The 20,183-nt window shown below is 35.7% G+C and overlaps 1 protein-coding gene across 7 annotated transcripts in view; it reads left to right on the forward strand.

The window, feature by feature from the left end:
- Positions 1 to 3,593: 3,593 nt before the first annotated feature.
- LOC103004188 (shugoshin 2-like) overlaps positions 3,594 to 20,183 on the forward strand; it is a 48,472-nt gene continuing 31,882 nt past the window's right edge. For 2 of the 7 annotated variants that reach the window (XR_009008979.1, XR_009008980.1), the window contains exons 1-6: positions 3,820 to 4,256; positions 6,375 to 6,509; positions 8,393 to 8,568; positions 9,502 to 9,579; positions 10,291 to 10,376; positions 19,044 to 19,252. Coding sequence is in view for 5 of the 7 variants with exons in the window: in XM_057550919.1 (XP_057406902.1) it covers positions 6,377 to 6,509; positions 8,393 to 8,568; positions 9,502 to 9,579; positions 10,291 to 10,376; positions 19,044 to 19,252 (682 nt within the window). In the remaining 2 variants the exon portion in view is untranslated. Of the gene's footprint in view, positions 3,732 to 3,819; positions 4,257 to 6,373; positions 6,510 to 8,392; positions 8,569 to 9,501; positions 9,580 to 10,290; positions 10,377 to 19,043; positions 19,253 to 20,183 lie in introns of those variants that run through there. The other 5 variants (XM_057550919.1, XM_057550922.1, XM_057550918.1 and 2 more) reach the window with 5 other exon arrangements.

Consider the following 20,183-nt stretch of genomic DNA (forward strand, 5'->3'; position numbering starts at 1 on the left):
GCTTACCAGGGTTCTACCTTCTACTCTCCTTGTGCTTCTAAACACTCTCCCTCCTTAACTTAATCGATTCCACTGATTTCTGTTACTGTTCACTGCTGACTCCCAAGTCCAGACATCTCTTTTGAGCTCCACGTTTTATACCTGTGTGTCTGCTGGACGTTACCTCCTACACATCCCAGAGGGACTTCAAAACAGCAGAATTCATTATTATCCACAGCTGCTATTCCTTCGCATTAGCAGTGAGGAGTAGAAGGGAGACGGGATATGTGATAAGGAAGGGTGTGGACGGAGACCACTTGGGACCCTCTCCAACAGCCAGGGGAATGTCCTCATGGAGAGAACTCTGGAGATGTGGGCTTCAGGGCCCTGCGTTGTTGGATGGTGCTTGTAAATGTAAGCCCCTTAGTAAAGCTAGTGAGCACAACAGCTGACTTTGCAATCCCTCCCCAAGCTTCCAGCTTGTATGGTTTGAATTTTATCACTGGAAATCTTGAGGAAAGAAATGCTTAAGTCTTTTTGGAATTCCCTGTGGAGGCACAGAGTAGAGGTTGGGAAGTAGACACTGCTCCCACCCCTCCCTCTCTCTCAATATAGTCCAGCACGTGGACTAGTGTCGTGTAGGTGAAAGAGCTGCAATGAGAACTACTGCTAGAGGTTATGCAGCCAGACAAATGATAGACCAAGACCCCTGATGATTTTATCCTTCCCCAGAGAAGCCTCCTTCCACACATACATATACCTAGAGCAGAGAGAAGAATGCTTAGTGTCCCTATTACATCTTCCCTGTCCTTGCCTAAATCAAAGAAACAGTCTCAAATCACCTCCAGTCTCTACTTATAGAAATGTATGGGAATGGATAGTTTGCCCATCAGCCTCATTGATCTTCACCTCTAGCATAATGCCAAAAGGGACTCCCCAAAAACGTATACTGAAGAAAAAGAGGAGGCTGGCAAGCAGGCAGCCTGATGAAATTCACATGATGGACGCCGTGCCTCGAAACCGAAGTGGCAGATGACAAGTCACTTATCCTCTTTCAAAGAGGCCCAGGCCAGACTGCCTGGGTTTAAATCCCAGCTATGCTGCTTACTAAACTTTGCAGAAGTTACTCAAATATTCTGTGCCTCAGTTTCCTCAACCATAAAAAGGCAATAATAGTACCTACCACATAGGATCGTTGTGACAACTTAGAAGGCATATAAAGGGCCTGACACAGGGCTTAGGAAATGGTAAGCACTTGATAAATGTTATCTGTTGCAATTATAATTATTACCTGTCCCTCACCGGGCATAGCAGGAAGTCTTCTCATTAATGAGAATAGAAATAATGGTTGTAGTAAGGTAGCATAAAATACTGAAACAAACCTTTGTCATTCTTTTGGCTGCCCAGCTCAAAATGCCCTTCCTGAGTCTAGGTGGGAGGCAGAGATGGCCTCTCACTAAGAATCTGATAAAGCCAGATACAGGCTGAATGTTCAGGACTCCCTTGCAGCTAGGGTTTGTAGCCTGTGATCCAAGCTTGACCAGTCAGGCACACCCAACCCAGGCCTAGCAACAGGAGCTAGTGATGCCAAGTGGCAGGGGTGGGGAGCACTGCCATACAGTATGCCCACTTTTCCCAGAGGTAGCAGCAGTGACAGTGATGGTCCCAACAGCAGCATTCAAAGCCACTGCTGGCTCTGCAGGATCAGCAGCATCTTCACAGGCTGTGACTGTGGCTGGGTCCTTGTCCGCTGCCAGAGCCCCTGTTCCTGCCTGTTTTCCAAGCCTGTATCTCTATACTCTCCAGAAATGCTTTAAATAACCCAGCGTCCTTTTCTGCTTCTATCAGATTAGGTTAATTTTTCTTGGGCTAATTTTCAACCTGCCAGACTGATATGGGTTATGAGATCAGATGGTTTAATAAAATATATGTACACTATTTCTACTTTGTTTTATTGGCTTATTGATTTGCAGTGTGCTTCTACGTGGCTCCTGTTCAGGGACTGTTTTTCTAGGATGATTTTTGTTTTAGTAGTGCTGAGATGGTAAAGAGGATTGTTCATTCTTATTGTTGTTTGGCAGGAAGCTTTCCTCTTCTCCCTTTCCCTCCTTCCTCTTTTTTGGTGTGTGTTTGGGGTATGGGTCAGGACAATCAAATTTTAATTGACTGGAATCTACTCTTAGGTAGAGAAAATCAGGTGACTAATGAGTACGAAAATTAAGGAGATGGAGAGGAGCAAAATCAGTGCCCTGTGCAGGAGAGTATCCCAACACAACTGTGAGCTCATTTAATTTATAGATAAGGAGCTTGGAACAAAGAACCCAAAGGTAATGTGTGTTCAATACAGCTAACTGTATCTTCACACTCCTAGCCCAGGGCTTCTGGCTCTATCCATTTGCCTCCACCCAAGAGGCAAATGACCTAAAAGCAAGCTGAGGTCAGGTTAAATTCAGCCCAGTCAATTACACTTTTTAGGTTTATGATTTTGTATGATAAGAATTTACATTTTCAAGAGCTTTTTATAATTTACAGGCATTTGGTTCATTAAATTCTCTGAACTGCTCTGAAATAAGGTACATATAATATATATTGAGCATTTAATGTGTCAGGCTGGGTACACAGGATATACAGCTAGTTAACCCCTTGATAACCAGAAATTTCTATAATCAATATATTTCATTTTAAACCACTATTATTGAAGTTTTTACTGTCGTATAGACTGTTATTTTAGCAGGCAGCCAATCAATAAAAACTGTTCTACTTACACAAGACTCACATAGCTAGATCTCAATGGAGACCAATCTTGAAATATATTTAAGATCTAACTCAAAACCATGTTTTGCATCATTTGTCTAGATTCTCTAAAGTAAAATGGAAAGTTGTGATTCTCAAATGTCCCCAAATGAACAAAATATTGACAAGAATATGAAGTTGACTGCATCACTGTATAATTAATTATTAAAACCTAGATTTAACAAGCTATTTTCGTTTTCAATCTAATGGCATACAAAGAGGAAATTTTCTTCTCTGTATAGTTTTTCTAAATTCTTTGTATGGATTATGAAAGTCACTTGTGAAAGGAAACTAAGCTAATTGACCTGTAACATAAAGTGAGTAATATATATTTTTGTGTAGCTCTGAATCACAGAAAATGCCATTCTTGTATATTTAGCTAAAACAAACCATTAATATAAGACCTGAGTATTAATGAGATCCAGGATTTTCAACGAAATTTCATGGCCGCTTTCCCCTCGAAAAGTTAAAAGAAAAATGGGGAGGGCTTTTAAGTGGAAACGAAATGACGCTGCTGGCATCATAGTGCAAGGATACAGAAGAACTGGTAAAATGTGGGCGGGCAGCCTCACAGTAACGTCAGAAACAACAAAAACTTTCCAACAGGCTTCAGGTGGCTGTCAAGCCTTTTAAACATCTGACTCACAAAGGTAGCTTTGTCAAAGGAGCGTTTTCTTTTTCAAAATCATCAGGAAACAGCGCAACAGAACCTGCTCAAAGCCTTCCACCCAGGCTGAGTCGCCCTGGCTTGCCTGGCCACGCCCCCTTCCATCGCCCGCGGCGAGGTCCCTCCCCTTCCACCTCCCACTTCCTGGTAACCAAGCTGCTTTGCGCCGCCTTCTCGGGACCTGATTGGCTGACGAGGCAACCGCTAACGGCTACGGAGTTTAAACCCAAGCCTTGGCCCCGAGGGCTGGGCTCCGGGAGCTGAGCGGTGGTCCCACCACGCTGAAAAAGCGGTAAGTCGGTGACCTGTGACATTTGGCGTGGCCTTGCCCTGTCTGGCGGGACCCATGCCTTTCCTGAGCCGAACCTCCCGGCGCTGCCCTCCCGGGTCTCTGGTCCGCCGAGCCGCGCGCGGCCCGCGGCCCCGCCCACTCCGCCTCGGGTCTCCCGGCCCCCGGGCCCAGTGCTGGCTCGGAGGGGCTTCTTGAGGAAGGCCCTGCTTTGGATCTGAGTCGCTGCTTCTTGCCCCTGGGATTTGAGCTCTCGGCTCCATGAGGGGGGCCAGCCGCCAGGCAGAAACCCAGCTCCTGTAGGAAGGGATTTCTGTCTATATGACTGCTCTACTGCTTTTAGAACAGTATCTGGCTCACTGTGAGCGCTCAGTAAATAGGCTGAATGAATGTTAGAGACTGCTTACTCAAGTTCTTGGAGGAGCCCTTTCCTTTGGAGAGCTCGATTAAAAGGGAGGCTGACTGAAGGCGAAGCGGTGATAGACGACTGGGAAGAACTTAGAACCAGAACTGGGTCTTGACGCACAGGTAGGATTTCGGTAGGCAAATAGGGACTATGATTTTTCTAGATGAGGAATCCAATTCAGGAGAATTGGATGTGGGATTGAATAGTTCTGCTTTAGCCGAGATGCTAGCCAGACAAGAGCTACAGAGTAATAATACATAGGTAATGTTAGTGAGCGCTCTGTGCTACGTCCAGTACTAGGCACTGTATATGCGTTGGCTCATTAAGTCCCTACAGTGAGATGCTCTGACTTTTTATAATTTTCTAAGTCTGGAAATTGAGACTTGGAGATGCTAGGCTCACATAGCTATGAAATATTAGAACTGGGGCACCAACACAGTCTAACCACTATTTATAATACAGTCGGCTCTCCTGTCCGACTCTCGGGTTCCGAATCATCTCCTTCAACCAACCGGATCACTGATGGAAAAAATTGGGGAAAATTCCAGAAAGTTCCAAAAAGCAAAGTTTGATTTGCTAATTGCCGAGCAACTATTTACATAACATTTATATTGCTTCTACAACTATTTACATTGTATTAGGTACTATAAGTAATCTAAACTATGCAGAAGGATGTGCCCAGGTTATATGTAAATACTATGCCATTTTATATAACGGACCTGAGCATGGTGGATTTGGGTATCTGTGGGAGTCCTGCAACTAGTACCCTGCAGATACCAAGGAATGACTGTACCTCAATCTCTGTGTGGTAAGTCACCCTGGAATGGGTACTCCAATACAAGGGACCTGAAGCTGAAGAATGCCTGGCATATGTCAGGAGCAGTTAGATCTTGGTGGCCACTGTGGCTTGAGAGGAATGGACTAGGGGGAGAGAAGGAGGAGTTTAAAGTTATAGAAATGGGAAGAAGAGCAGGTGGTGGAGAGTTTTAGAAAGTATAGATTAATAGACGGTAGTGAGGGCAGGAGTGGAAGTAGGGAGGTAAGAGGCTATTGAAATAATTCAGGTGAGACATTTAGTGCCTTAGTCTAGGTTGGTAGCAGTGGAGATACTGAGAAATCGTCAGATTCTAAATGCATTGTGAAGGTAAATTGGGATGTGAGAGATTTTTTGACTAGAGCAACTGGAAGGATGGAGATGCCGTTAACTGAAGTGGGGAAGGCTCTGAGTGAAGCAGGTTTGGGCAGGTCAAGTTGGATATGCTATTTTAGTTATCCAAGTGGAATTGTGGAGTAGACAGCTATATGAATCCAGGGAAGTTCAGGAAAGAGATCCAGACAGAGGACATAAATTTTGGGGTTCTTGATACCTAGGTAGTATTTTAAGCCATGACTTAAATACATAAAATACACCAAAAGATTGAGGGTAGATAAAGAGAAGAAATCCAAGGAGAGAACTTATTATAGGTTGGAAGAATCTGTAAAAGAGACTGGAAAGAAGCAGCTAGTTAGCTAGGGAAAAAAAAACCCCCAAGAGTTTGGTGTTCTGGTAGCTGAGGAAATATCGTTTTTGAGGAGGAAAGAGAAATTAACCACATTAAATGCTGCTCTTAGATCAAGTTAGATGCGGACTGAGAACTGACCATTAGATTAGCAGTGTGGAGGTCATTAGAAACCTTGGCAAAAGCAGTTTTGTTGGAATTGAGTGAAAGCCTGAGTGAAATAGGGTTACAAGAAGATTGGAAACTGACTATAGGCAATTTTTTTAAGGAGTTTTGCTGTAAAGGCTGCAGAGAAATGAAGTGTATGTCCGAGGATGAAGTGGGAACAGTCCCCATAGGATTAGGTATATTTCTTCTGTGCATGTCTCTAAGGTTACACTTCTTACTTTGTATCACAATAGAGTCTGTGCCCACGCTGGACTGTGCATTCCATGACTATGCCTTCCTATGCAGCTGTATCCTGTTTTTTGTCCCCAGTGCCTAGCCTAGCTCCTGGCAGGCAGATATAATGATATAGGTTTGAACGAAAAAACAAAGTCATTTACCTTTTTAGGATTCTACTTTTAAACCACTTTTGATTATATTCATACTTTCAGATTTTATATGAAGGGTTCTGCAAATATGTATAAAGTATATTATTTCAGTCATGATTTACTTCTTAGAATGTATTTATCAGTTATCCTTTTTCCATTTATTAATACTATGATTTCCTGCTTTCTTTCTTTCTTTTTTTTACTTCAGTGATGGAGTACCCAGTGATGGAAACTGGTTCACTTTTTACCTCAGGAATTAAAAGACATGTGAAAGAGAAAAGAATTTCAAAGGCTGCTAAGTTGAATGTTTCTCTTGCTTCAAAAATCAAAACAAAAATAATAAGTAAGTGTTATTAGTCTTAAAGTATACTCACATTTTTACTTTTTTCTGGAGAATTGATATAGTATTTGATGCTTTTTCAAGTATAGAAAATGACTAAAATGACTATTTTGTTAAATGACACTTTCTCTGTTCAGTTCTTCCTATCTCCTTCAACTCCTGTTAGTTGGATGGTTATGATGATTTACTGTCAGTGGTGACAGCTGAATTTTCAGCAGTGAGGCTGGGGTGGCCCAAGGCAGCTACCTCCTACACTGCAAAGAAAATACCAACGTGACATTTCTGAAAAAGAGCTGAAAAAAAAGTGACGGATTGTCCTTCTGACATATTGCAGCATTTGGATGATGGGTAATCTAGAGGTGGTTGGCCCAGATAGTGTGCTGTAGTGGGTGATTTTATGTAACCAAAGCTCATCCTGAGGGCACTGAGCTCTTTGGAGATGGTGTTTCATGGATTCTGGAGCTAAGATATCAGAAGGCAAAAAAAAAAAAAAAAAGTCAGGGAAACACCCCAAGATAAATTTTCATTACTTCTGAAAATTATCTCAATGATTCATTTCCATCTTAGCAGGATTGGGGGAGGTTTCCTGTTGATCAACACGTGCGAAAAAATAGCCCAGCCTCCTGAGTATCTTTAAATCGTAATGTTGCTCCTACCCAGGTCTCTAGGACCATCTTTTGTATTAGATCACTTTCTATAGTGGCAGTTTCCTATTCTCGTTGGCAGGACCATTGCATGCCCACTGCTGTGAAGGAATACACTGAGTCTGAGGAGTGCAACAGGAAAATGTTATTAACCTTTAGCTTCTGGAAGTTCTAAACTGGTTCTAGTCTATTTCCACTTGATATGTCAAAGGTGGCTGTCTGAATCTACTTTCTTTGTGCCAAAAATAAAGTACTTTTTGGACTCTGTTTTTGTCAGAAGCCCAAGCTTTCCCTGAGTATTTAAAAAAATATTATTAGTATTATAAACTATTATTACCATTACTATTACTATAGCTATTAATACTATTACATAAAAATATATATTACTATTATAAAACATATTACATATACTATAACTTTAAATTCAAGGGATGTGTTATTGAATAGTGGCATGTAAATCAAAATTATGAAAATATAATTATGCTTTAGGTGTACTAAGGGAACACTATATGTAAGGTGAGCGTTACCAAGGAATTCACAGTTAAATTTCTTTTGCTAACAACGGGAAAGCATTCTGATTTAAATTATATTTACATAGTACTTGTAAAGAGAAGGGGTCAAGTTTAGATTGCAATAGATGCCTAGAAATAAGAGGTAGGATATCTAAGGTGGAGGTAGAAGATCCCACAGGGTTTAGATGATCTGTCCGACGTTACAGTAAGTATGCTGCCTTTCTACTTGAGGTTTTGAAAAATGGACTTTGGGAGCATTAATTTGTTCAGTTCTGGAGCCACAGAAACTGGCTGTAAAATTTTCACAGATTGGCTACCCTAATTTCTCTAGGACATCTTTAGTTAGAGCTGTGGGATCAGCTTCTGCATTCTACCTCCTAGTCAAAAGTAGGAAGGAAGGCAGAGCAGCAAGTATCAAGATTTAGTTTTTGTGACTGATCTAATTATCTAGAATACTGTGTCTATATTAGAGTCCTCTTATTCCTAACTCTGTATTCACAAACATTCTGCATTTCTCACAACTCTTATTCACCTTCTATCTAGCTTTTATTTCTCCAGCTCCAAACTCTGGGTACATTTTTTTCAAAATTCCATCTGTGTTGTCATGCTCTTCTTTTCTAACTTCAGCTAAAACTTACAAAGTGAAATATGTTTTGTCCAAAGTAGTTTTATTAAGGAATATGAAAATGTATTAAGATGTTCAATATTAACTCTTACAATTTTTTTACAGACAATTCTTCTATTTTCAAAATTTCTTTAAAGCACAACAACAGGGCATTAGCTCAGGCTCTTAGCAGAGAGAAAGAAAATTCTCGAAGAATTACGACTGAAAAGATGCTACTGCAAAAAGAAGTGGAGAAACTGAATTTTGAGAACACATTTCTTCGTCTAAAGCTAAATAATTTGGTGTGGAAACTATATTGTGTTTGAATTCTAAAACTGTATTATTTTAGAAGCTTTAAATGTTTTTCAAACCTGTAATTATTGTAAAATATTGAAAGAGTGTGCCATGTTAATGGACAACCTGTTACTGGGTAATAAAATAGGTGTCTTGAATCTACATTCTAAATGTGTACTTGTGGCTCTGCAAACTAATATAATACCTTGATCAACATTTGATTGCTTATCATAAGCAAAACTTGATACATTAATATATTTTAAGAAGATGGGCATAATTCCTCCAGTGAGTTGAAAGGAGGGAAGTTCCCTGAGTGTTTGTATTCTCTGTTAATGGCAACATTCCACTGGCTACAAGCCAAGTAGAATGAAGATTGTAGTCCTTGCTTTTCCTTCCAACTTCCAACTCTGTCCACAGCAGGGCAGTAAGAGCCAGTGCTTAGCTAGGTTACAGCTACAGCTATAGCTCTAACTCCAAAATGAGTAGAAATTAATTTAAAATGGAAAAATGACTTACTATACTTCTTGGAGGTTAAATTCCTGTGGCTGACAAACTGTGTTCAGTTGCCACATGATGTATTATTATTATGAGAAGATTAAAAATGTAGGAAGGGACTTCCCTGGCGGTTCAGTGGCTAAGACATTGTGCTTCCAATGCAGGGAGCTCGAGTTCGATCCCTGGTCAGGGAACTAAGATCCCACATGCCGCGTGGTGCTGCCAAAAAAAAAAAGTAGGAAAATTTATGATTGATAGCTCAAAAGCATTCAAAACGTGTGCGTATGTGTCTGTGTCTGTGTCTGTTTGAACTATTGCAGTGTAGCACCTTTTTAGCCTAATGTGATCTGTTATTTTTTAAGTCTTCTCAGCTGATGGTATTTGTACATGTATGGTATAATAAACTCCAAATCTTAGTTGATTAGAAGGCTCTTTCTTTATTTCAGAATAAGAAGCTTATAGAAATAGAAGCACTCATGAACAATAACTTGATAACTGCAATTGAAATGAGCACTCTTTCTGAGGTAAGTAGAATTTGTGTCTAAATAGTGTAATATTTTTAGCATTATTGAGGATAATTGAGATAAGTTAAGTAGCATCAAGGTTAGAGATACATATCTTAAACTTTATACCAAGGAATGGAGATAATATTAATTTTAATTGGCTAACAGCACATTATTATTTGATACAATTGGTTATTGAAATTTTTATATAAAAATAAGCTTTTGATTAAAAGTAACACAGGATTAGACAGCTCATGGAACACAAGACAAAACAGACTCAAAAACATAAAAGATATTAGTAGAAAAGTCATATTTCAAATTAGGGAAGAATTTGTATTATTTTTAAGAACATGGACACAATCGAAAAACTATTAGGGGAAAAAAATAGAGGTAGATCCTAGATCCCCATGTTCTTCAAGGGTCAAATGTATATGTAGAAATATTGTATATGCATGAGTATAGACGTGTGTATTTATTCATAGGCATAGAATAAAGTTTGGGAGGTTATATACCAAAATATTAGTAGTGATTATCTTTGTATGGCATGATTAAGGATGAACTGTGTTTAACCTTATCATCACATTGTTCTCATTAAACTATTGAAGGCTAAATGCAAGAATTGTTCTATTACTGTTAATATCCTTGTATAATTTGGTACTTTAATGACAAACATGATCTAATGAGATTAGAAATTTCATTCATTTTCATTTTCTGTGTTCTTTTCAAAAATAGTTCCATCAGAGTCCCTTTCTTCTGCCAAGTAGCAAGAAGAGACGGGTTAGTAAACAGTGCAAATTGATGCGTCTTCCATTTGCAAGGTAATTGCTTCAAAACTTGGTTAAATACTGACTGGTGCACTTTTACCTGAATTGGACTTCGAAAAGTTTTTATTTGGTTTGCTTCCTCGAAACAGAAAAACATTTAAAAATAAATAATGAAATACTTGTCAATATTGTACCAGTGAAAGAAATTGAAGATATAATCTAATAGAATTCAGTTTTAAACTTTGAAATAATATTTAGCTTTCCCATAGTTTCTAGAGAAGAAAGAGGCACAGGTAGACCTTGAGTTACATAGGTTTGAATTACACTGGTTCAGAATACTTAGATTTTCATACAACATAATCTGTGTGTGTTATGTAATGTTCAGGTTTCATCAACCTGTAGTTGCCTGTTAAGGTAGAAATGAGATGGTTGTGGTATCTTGCTACAGGTTGTATTTTCAGGGCTCCAAGGAAACTTACCCATCAATTCAATAACCAAGGTCATCTATAGAATCCTGCTACTCTTCAGTTCTTTCTTTTCCTCCAGGTCACCACTGGCCTCGTGTTTTCTGCTGGGTAAATCTGATAACTATTTCTACCTTTATTATCTTGCATACTACTCAGACTTTAAAATTAACTTTCATCATTACTATTCTCCTGACCAAAATTCCCATTTCTTGATTAATTTGATTATAATCTTAGTAAATACCCTATTTCAAACCTATCACTTTTAAAGACAGTTACTGAGGTCCAGAGAGGTAAAATGACTCAATGAATTAATAGCATTGATCAGAATTGTCTTGTCTCTTTTAGACAATGTTCTTTCTGTTACATAAATTATAGATTTAATGCATTTTTTTAAGTGTACAAAGTGCACTTATGTATTGAAGTGGTATCTGCACTATAGTAAAAAAAAATTCTTTTATCCACTGTGTCATTTTCTATTCATTCCAGTTTGTTCCATTGTTTTGTCTATTCTGTACTGGCACCACATTGCACTTGTACGTTTTAATTAATATAGTTTTAAAATAGTACATTTTGTTGTCTTGTAGGTGCTCAGTTCTTTTTCAAGAAAATCTTGGCCGTCATTATGCATGCATTATTTCATGTAAATGTATGAATCAAGTGTTAACTTGCCCTCCAGAAAATTTTCTTGTGTTTTTTTAAGTAAACTTTTGTTTGAAGTATAATGTACATTTTAGAAAAGTGCCAAAATCTTTAGAGAATGATGACTTTTCACAGTGAACACTATATGGTATAGCCAATAACCAGACCAAGAAACATATTATTACCAGTACCTCAGATATCCTTGTGCCCCTTGCCAGTCACTACTCATCACCCACCCAAGGATAAATATTATCCTGACTACTAACATTGTAGATTAATTAATTTTGCCTAGTTTTGAATTTCCTATAATGAAATCATACAGGATGTATGATTTTGGTCTCTGGCTTCTGTAACTCAACATTGTGTTCACGAGATTTCATCCATATTGTCCTATGTAGTTGTAGATCAGTCATTCTCATTGCTGTGTAGTATTCCATTGTATGATTATTCCATAATTTATCCATCCTTCTGTTTTTAGTTTTTTTGCTAGGTTTGGTCTATTATAAATAATTCTACCTTGTATCTGCCTTTTGACTAATATATATATACATTTCTGTTGGGTATATACTTAGGAGTAGAATTGCTGAGTTTACATGTATTTGGCTTTGGAAGGAACTGCTAAACAGTTTTCTAAAGGGATTATGCCAGTTTACATTTCTAACAGCAATATATGAGAATTCCTGTTGTTATGTATCTCCAACAACACTTGTTATTGTCTGTCTTTTTCATTTTAGCCATATGGGGTGTAGAGGTAGTACGCTGAAGTTTTAATTTCCCGATACTTAATGAAGTTAGGCATCTGTTTATATGTTTATTTTCTTTCTATCAGGTTATCTTTTTTTTTTTTCTTTGCAGATTTGTAGGAGTTCTTTCTATACATTGTGTATAAATTCTTTGTGCATACAAATGTCTGTTACTCTGTGGCTTGCCTCTTTGCTCTCTTAATGGTATCTTTGGATGAACCCAATTTATATATCTATATCTGTTTGTCCCCCTCCCTCTTATGGTTATGCTTTCTGTGTCTTTTAAGGAAGCCTTTACCAATTGGCAAGGTCATGACGTGTTCTCCTATGTATGTTTTCTTTCAAAAGCTTTATTATTTTCCCTTTCATGTTTAGATCTTCAGTCTACCTAGAATTTTGGGTATGATGTGAGAGAAGAGTCATTTATTTTTTTAGTGTGGAAATCCTGTTGACCTTGAACCATTTATTGAAAAGACCATCCTTTCCCCACCTCATTGCACTGTCATCTGTATAAAAAATCAAGTGACTGGATATGTATGGGTCTATTTCTGAACTCACTATTCTATTACATGAGTCTTTTTGTCAAAACCACACTATCTTAATTACTAGCTTTATAATAAGTCTCGATATTTGATAGTTTGAATCTCTATTTTAGTTATTTATGCTTTAAAAATATATGTTAATCGGCCATTCTTGACCTTTTGCATTTCCATGTGAATTTTAGAATCAGCTTGTCAGTTTACATACACACACACACCTGGAATTTTGATTGGGATTACGTAGAATATAGTTCAGTTTGGGGAAAATTGACACTTTATAAAAGTGAGTGTTTCATCCATTACCATGGTATATCACTCTGTTTTTTAGATATTATGTATGTAATTTCAGAGCTTTTAGAATACAGTTATTGCACATCTTACATTTATTCCTACTTATTTGATGTTTTTAGTGCTATTCTTTTTATTTATTTATTTATTTATTATTTATTTTTTCTTTTTTTAGTGCTATTCTTGATAGTTTTCAAATTTTCTTTTTCTTTTTGATGATAGTATATAGAAATACAACTAATGTTTGAATATTGACCTTGTTTACATTGACGTTGCTATTAATTTTAATAGTTTATCCATAGTTTTTTAAAAATTTTTTATTAATAGAATTTTATTATTTGTAAATAAGAACAGTTTTCCCTTCACCCACCTCTCCAGTTTATAGGCCTTTTATCTTTTGTTTCTTACCCTGTTGGACTGATTATGTCTTGTTCAGTAATGAATAAAAGTACTAACAGTGGGTATTCTTATTGTATTCCCATTATTTAATATGTTTGCTCTTAGGTTTTTATGGATTCTCTTTATCAGATTAAAGTAGTTCCATTGTACTCCTAGTTTGCTGAGAGTTTTTTCATCAATGGCTGTTGGATTTTATCAAATGCTTTTTCTGTCACTATTGAGAAGATAATATTTTTCTCTTTTTTTTCTATTAATGTAATGAATTTTTAATATTTTTTCTACTAAGGTAATGAATTAGAATTGATATTTTTAATGTTAAATCACTTACAATCCTGAAATGAATTGCTCCTGATAATATATCCCTTTGATACATATCACTAAATTTATTTTGCTAATCCTTTAAAGGATTTTTGGATGTGTTTTAATAATGAAGATGATGTATAATTTTCCTTTATTATAATATATTTTGTCAAGTTTTGATATTTATATTATGCTGGTCACAGTAAGTGAATTGATAAATACCCCTCTTTCTATTTTCTGGAGGTATTTGTGTAAAAAAATATTTTTTCTTTAAATATTTGGGAGAAGTTATCTGGACCTGAAGTTTTTTTGTGGAAACATTTTTGATAACATCCCATTTTAATAGATGTAAGAATATTCAGCTTTTCTATTTCTTCTTTTGTCAGGTTTGTTAATTTTTAAAAAGATTTGTCCATTTCATTTAAAATATCAAATTATTGGCATATAATTGTTCAGAATAGCTTTAGTTACACGTTTAATGTCTGCTATAGGGTACATAATGATGTTCTCTTTTTCTTTCTCAGTGTTGGCTATTTGTTTTTTTTCACTTTTTTCTTGATTAGTTTTGCCCTAGAGATTTATCAATGTTATCATCTTTGCAAAGATGAATCATCTTTGGGGCTATGTTGATCCTTCTTTTAGTATATTTATTTCCTATTGCATTTATTCTGCTTCTTATTATCTCTTTTCTTTTTTAAATTTTATTGAAGTATAGTTGATTTACAGTGTTGTGTTTATCTTTTCAATTTAAAAGTTTTATTATTACTGTAATTATTTGTTTCTTAAAATGGTTTAGATTATTGTTTTTAAGCCTTTTCAAAAATATGAAGTTGTTGGGGCATAGCTGCCTACATTTAAGGCTATTTTTCTCCTTTAGCTGCATCCCACATTTTTTGATAAGCTGTATCCTTATTATCATTTATTTCAAAGTATTTATTACCTTCGGTTCAGATACATTGTTTGACTCATGGATCATTTACAAGATTATTTAATCTCCAAGCAGCTGGGTGTTTTCTTCTAATTACTTTTTGTTGGTTTCTAATTTAATTCCTTTGTGATTACAGAATATAGTTCAAGTGATTTTAGTTGTTTTAAATTTATTGAGACTTGCATTAGAACACAGCTTAGTCTAATTTGGTAAATATTTTTGGTACACATGGAAAGAATGTGTATTTTGTGGCTGTTGGATGCAGTATTTTATATATGTCAATTATGTCAGGTTTGCTGATTATATTGTTCAGACTTTCCATATCCTTCCTGCTTCTCTTGTCTGTTTATCAGCTGTTGAGAGAAGTGCATTAAAGTCTACCACTGTGATTATGGATTTATCTATTTCTCCTTTTAGTTCTGTCAGTTTTTTGCTTATATATTTTAAAATTGTTACTAGATGCATATAAATTTAGGATTGATTTGTTTTCCTGATAAATTGTTTTATCAATATGAAATATTTCTGGAAATGATACTGCTTTAAAGTCTACTTGTCTGCTATAACATTGCCATGGTATGTCCTTTTCTATACTTTCAAACTCTCTGTTATATTTAAAATGCATGTAGGTTTACCTTTTTTAAAAAATGAATTTAATGTAATATCATCTCTTTTAATTAGAATAGCTGTTATGTTTACATTTAATATAATTCCTGAGAGAGTTGGATTTATATCTGCCATCTAGTTATTTTCTATTTGAGCCACCTGTTTTATGTTCCTTTTTTCTCTCCTTTCTTTATTTCATTTGAAATAAAATGTTTTTCATAATTTAATTTTCCTTGTCTATTAACTTCTATTCCTTTTTGATGACCCTAATGATAGCAACACTCATCCTTGATTTATTATACTCTAATACTGATTATTGTATTAACATTCCTCAATAATGCTAGCACCTTCGAACACTTCGACTCGACATTCCTGTGTCCTGCCTTTATGTTATTATTATGTATTTTCATTCTGCATATATTTTAATCCCACAAATTAACTACTTTCACTGTAGTTACACTGTTTTGTGTAGTCAATATTCATTTCCAATTTCTTCGTATTGCTTCCTGCATTTTTTAATTGTATGCTCCTTTTTAATTGTATTTTATTTTTTGTTTTTCCAGCTGTATTGAGGTAAAATTCACAAATAAGCTTCTTGTGTTTTATTTCCTTCTGGGATAATTTTCCTTCTGCCTGAAGAAATCCTTTATTATTTAGTGCAGGTACTAGCAATGCATCCACTCAGCTTTTATTTTTCTGGAAACATATTTATATCACCTTCATTTTTAAAGATTATGTTTGCAATTATAAAACTTTAGGTTATTAAATTTTAGCAATTTAAAGGTATCATTTCATTGTCTTCTGGCTTCTCTCTTTACTGTTGAAAAGTTGGCACCGTTTCTGCAAGTTGAGGAAGTTCCTTTTTATTCTGGTTTGCTGAGAGTTTTAATAATGAATTTGTATTGAATTTTTTCAACTTTGTTTTTTCTGTATCTGTGGAGAGAATCATAACTTTTCTCCTTTGTTCTATTAATGTGACTTTGATTTTTTTAATGTTAAACCAACCTTACATTCCTAGAATAAATTACACTTGGTCATGGTGTATAATAATGGTGTATTATTCTTTCTATGTGTTGATGGATTTGACTTGCTAATAATTACTTAAAGAATTTTGTACTTATTTTCATAAGGAATATTGGTGTATAATTTTCTTATTATATATTTGATAGGTTTTGATGATGGTTTTGCTGGCTTTGTAAAATGAGATAAGAAGCATTCCCTCTTCCTCCATTTTCTGAAAAAAATTGTACAATTGGTATTTCTCCCTTAAGTATTTGAGAGAATTCATAAGAGAAGTGGGTCTGGAGTTTTTAATTATTAATTTCATTTCTTAGATAGATATGGAGGGCTTTTCAGATTTTCTGTTCTTTTCAGGTCAACTTAGAAAATATTTGTCTTTTTAGAAAATTATCCATTTCATCTAGACAGTAAAGTTTGATCAAACTAGTTAGAGTTTTGTCAATTTTACGGATCTCTTAAAAAAACTCAGCTTTTGGTTTCATTGATTTTTGTTTTTTCTCAATTTTTTTTTGGTTTCATATTTCTTTGGTGTCTGCACCTTATTATTTCCTTTTTTCTACTTATTTTTTAAAAATTGAGATATAGTTCACATTAACATAAAATTTCTCATAATATGAAGTTTATTTTTTAAAGTATACAATGCAGTGGTTTTTAATATATTCACAAAGTTGTGCAACATTCACCACTCTCCAATTCCAGAATATTTTCATCACTCCAAAAAGAAAACCTATATCCATTAGTAGTCATTTCTCATCTCTTCTTCCCCAGGCCCCAGCAACCACTAATCCACTTTCTGTCTCTATGGATTGCCTATTTTGGACATTTCATATGAATGGAATCACACAATATGTCGCCTTTTGTGTCTGGCTTCTTTCACTTGGCATAACATTTTCATGTTTCATCCATATTATAGCACGTATTAGTATTTCATTCCTTTTAATGGCTGGTACGGATAAACTACATTTTGTTTATCCATTTATCTGTTAATGAGCATTTGTGCTCTTTCCACTTTTAGGCTGTAAATGAGTAATGGTACTATGAATATCCATATAAAAGTTGTTGTGTGGACATATTTTTCATTTTCTTGGGTGTACCCTTACCAGTGGAATTGCTGGATCATGTAACTCTATGTTTAACTTTTGGAAGAATTGGCAAAGTGTTTTCCAAAGGTGCTGTACTGTTCTACATTCCCACCAGCAAAGTATTAGGGTTCCAGTTTCTCCATATCCTCACTAACACTTGTTATTATCTATCCTTCTGATTATAGCCATCCTAGTGGATATGAAGTGGTATCTCACTGTGGTTTTGATTTGGATTTTTTGGGTGACTAATGAAACTGAGCATGTTTTCATGTGCTTATTGGCCATTTATTTATTTGGATCATTCTCTGTTGATTATCTTTTTCTCTTGAGTTTGAATCATGTTTTTCTGTTGCTTCATATATTGAATAGTATTGGATTGTACCCCTGACATTGTGGCTCCTATGTTGTAGAAAATCTGGATTCAGATATATTCCTCCAACAAGTTTGATGTTTTATTTTAGTAGATAGTTACCTTATCTGAACTCAGACTTGTTATTACTTCCCTGTGATGAACAACATATGAAATCTCATTTCAGTTCTATAATCCTTAGCTGGGCCGCTTGGAATCTTTCTCATATATGTGATTCAGGAATGAGCTAGAGATTTGGAGAGAGGTTATGCACAAAATTTGGGGCTCCCCTGTCTACTTTTCCTGTTATTTCTCCCATCACACACACTTTACAGCAGTTGTAGTTGTCCCGAATTCTGACCTTGAACTAATAAGACTGGATTTCTAACTTCTAGAAAATGTGGCACTGACTGAGGTTTGTAAACAGTGAGAAGCTCACCCTTTTTCTAAGTGCCAATCCCTCTTCTGTATCTAGTTGCTTTTTATTCACTCTCCAGTGACTTCAGGTAGTTGTTTTTTTTATATTTTGTCCAGAATTTATAGTCATTATGTTTGATAAGGTTGATTCAATAGTAGCTATTTGGCCATTACCTGAAGCAGAACCTCTCCTCTGTAAAATAAACAATTTTTGCTAACCTGTTTCTTCAAGTGGTATAGACATTTCCTCCCAATGGCTATTCTACTAATAGGTGCCTTTAAATTTTTAACAAATATTTTCTAGTATTTATTTTTATCATTATCAGTAATTTTTAAATATCTATGATTTGTTTGGCATACAAAGCAAAATCCTTATCATTGGAGCATATTACTCTTTCTTCTCTGAATTCAAAAAGGTCATTTTGTCTATTTCCATAGATTTCTTTTTCCCCCCATAGATTTAACTACTCTAGGAATATGGCTTTAGTTTACATGGATACCTTTTGGAAACATAGCAGACTTTATTACACACAAAACTTTACATACAAGTTGTACTTGTTTGAAACCAGAGGAAGAGTTTTGCCTTTTCCATAGAATTAATTACAGGAAAATTATAAATATTATACATGAATATTTATAAGTATGTTTGAACTTTATTCATTTCATTAATATTATTGTCCTAATAGCTCAACCAGTGATTATATCATTTATCTCCTTTTGGAGTCACTGGAGATAAGGGGATAAGAAGCATTCCTGTTTTACTCCTCCGTACTATTAGAAACTACCTATTTCCTACCTATGATTGCCTTCATTGAACACAAAATGTTATCAGGGTGGGTTTGTGGTTGGATCTTAAATAAATGGAATATAGAAAGAACTATCAATGTAATTTTCTAAATAATTTTTGTAAAATACAAAATTCCTCATTCATTCTTACTTGCTTTTAGGGTTCCATTAACTTCAAGTGATGATGATGATGAAGATAAAGAGAAAATGCAGTGTGGCAATATCATGTCAAAGACATCACCTGATAGCCCCTCTTTGGTATCAACTCAGCATAACTTGGAATTGTTATTTCTTAAAGAAAATGATCAGAATGTTTGTGGTGTAAATGATTCAAAACACATTTCTTCTACTGTTGATATACTTCCCAAAGGTGAGATTTTTTTTTTTTTAAATTCATTTTGAGTGTCAGTATTAAATGGTTAACATTCATTGGATTTTCTTCTTGGGGGCCATCATGTATAAACAGTTAATAAGTTAGACTTCTTATGTTACAGATTTCCTAACTTCTACTATTTAAAATTTCTGGTGAAAAAATTAGTTTAAAAGTAAATATGCCAGGACTTCCCTGGTAGTGCAGTGGTTAAGAATCTGCCTGCCAATGTAGGGGACACGGGTTCAGTCCCTGTTCCAGGAAGATCCCACATGCCATGGAGCAACTAAGCCCATGCGCCACAACTACTGAGCCTGTGCTCTAGAGCCTGTGAGCCACAACTACTGAGCCCGTGTGCCACAGCTGCTGAAACCTGTGCACCTAGAGCCTGTGCTCCACAACAAGAGAAGCCACTGCAATGAGAAACCCATGCACCGCAATGAAGAGTAGCCCCGGCTCACCGCAACTAGAGAAAGCCCACGCGCAGCAATGAAGACCCAATGCAGCCAGAAAAAAAGTAAATATGCCAACAAATGTCAGGTCTACAGTGGCCTAATACTACTACTCTGGAAACAGTATTTAGAAGTGAGCTAGCCTAAAGAGCTTTTCTTGGTATCTTAGCTTATGAATTGAAAGACATGATATATTATTTAGTTATATCTTCTCTTTTTCATAGATATAAAAATTGAGGTTCTAGATAAGTGTAGTGACTTTTTCAAGATCATAACCAATTGGTGATAAAGCAAGAACTTGAGCCTAGGTGATGGTTGAGCAAGAAAAAATGATGACACTTACATTTTAATTATATGGTATTTTAAAATAATAATCCTGTGGTGTAGTCTGGCTTATATATTTGACATAGAATTTCAGATTGGGATATGGAACCATAACTATATTGAATTTGGAGTTTGAATTATTTTTCCTTTCTAAA

The sequence above is a fragment of the Balaenoptera acutorostrata genome, chromosome 8 (genome assembly GCF_949987535.1).
Source record: "Balaenoptera acutorostrata chromosome 8, mBalAcu1.1, whole genome shotgun sequence".
NCBI classification, from domain to species: domain Eukaryota; kingdom Metazoa; phylum Chordata; class Mammalia; order Artiodactyla; family Balaenopteridae; genus Balaenoptera; species Balaenoptera acutorostrata.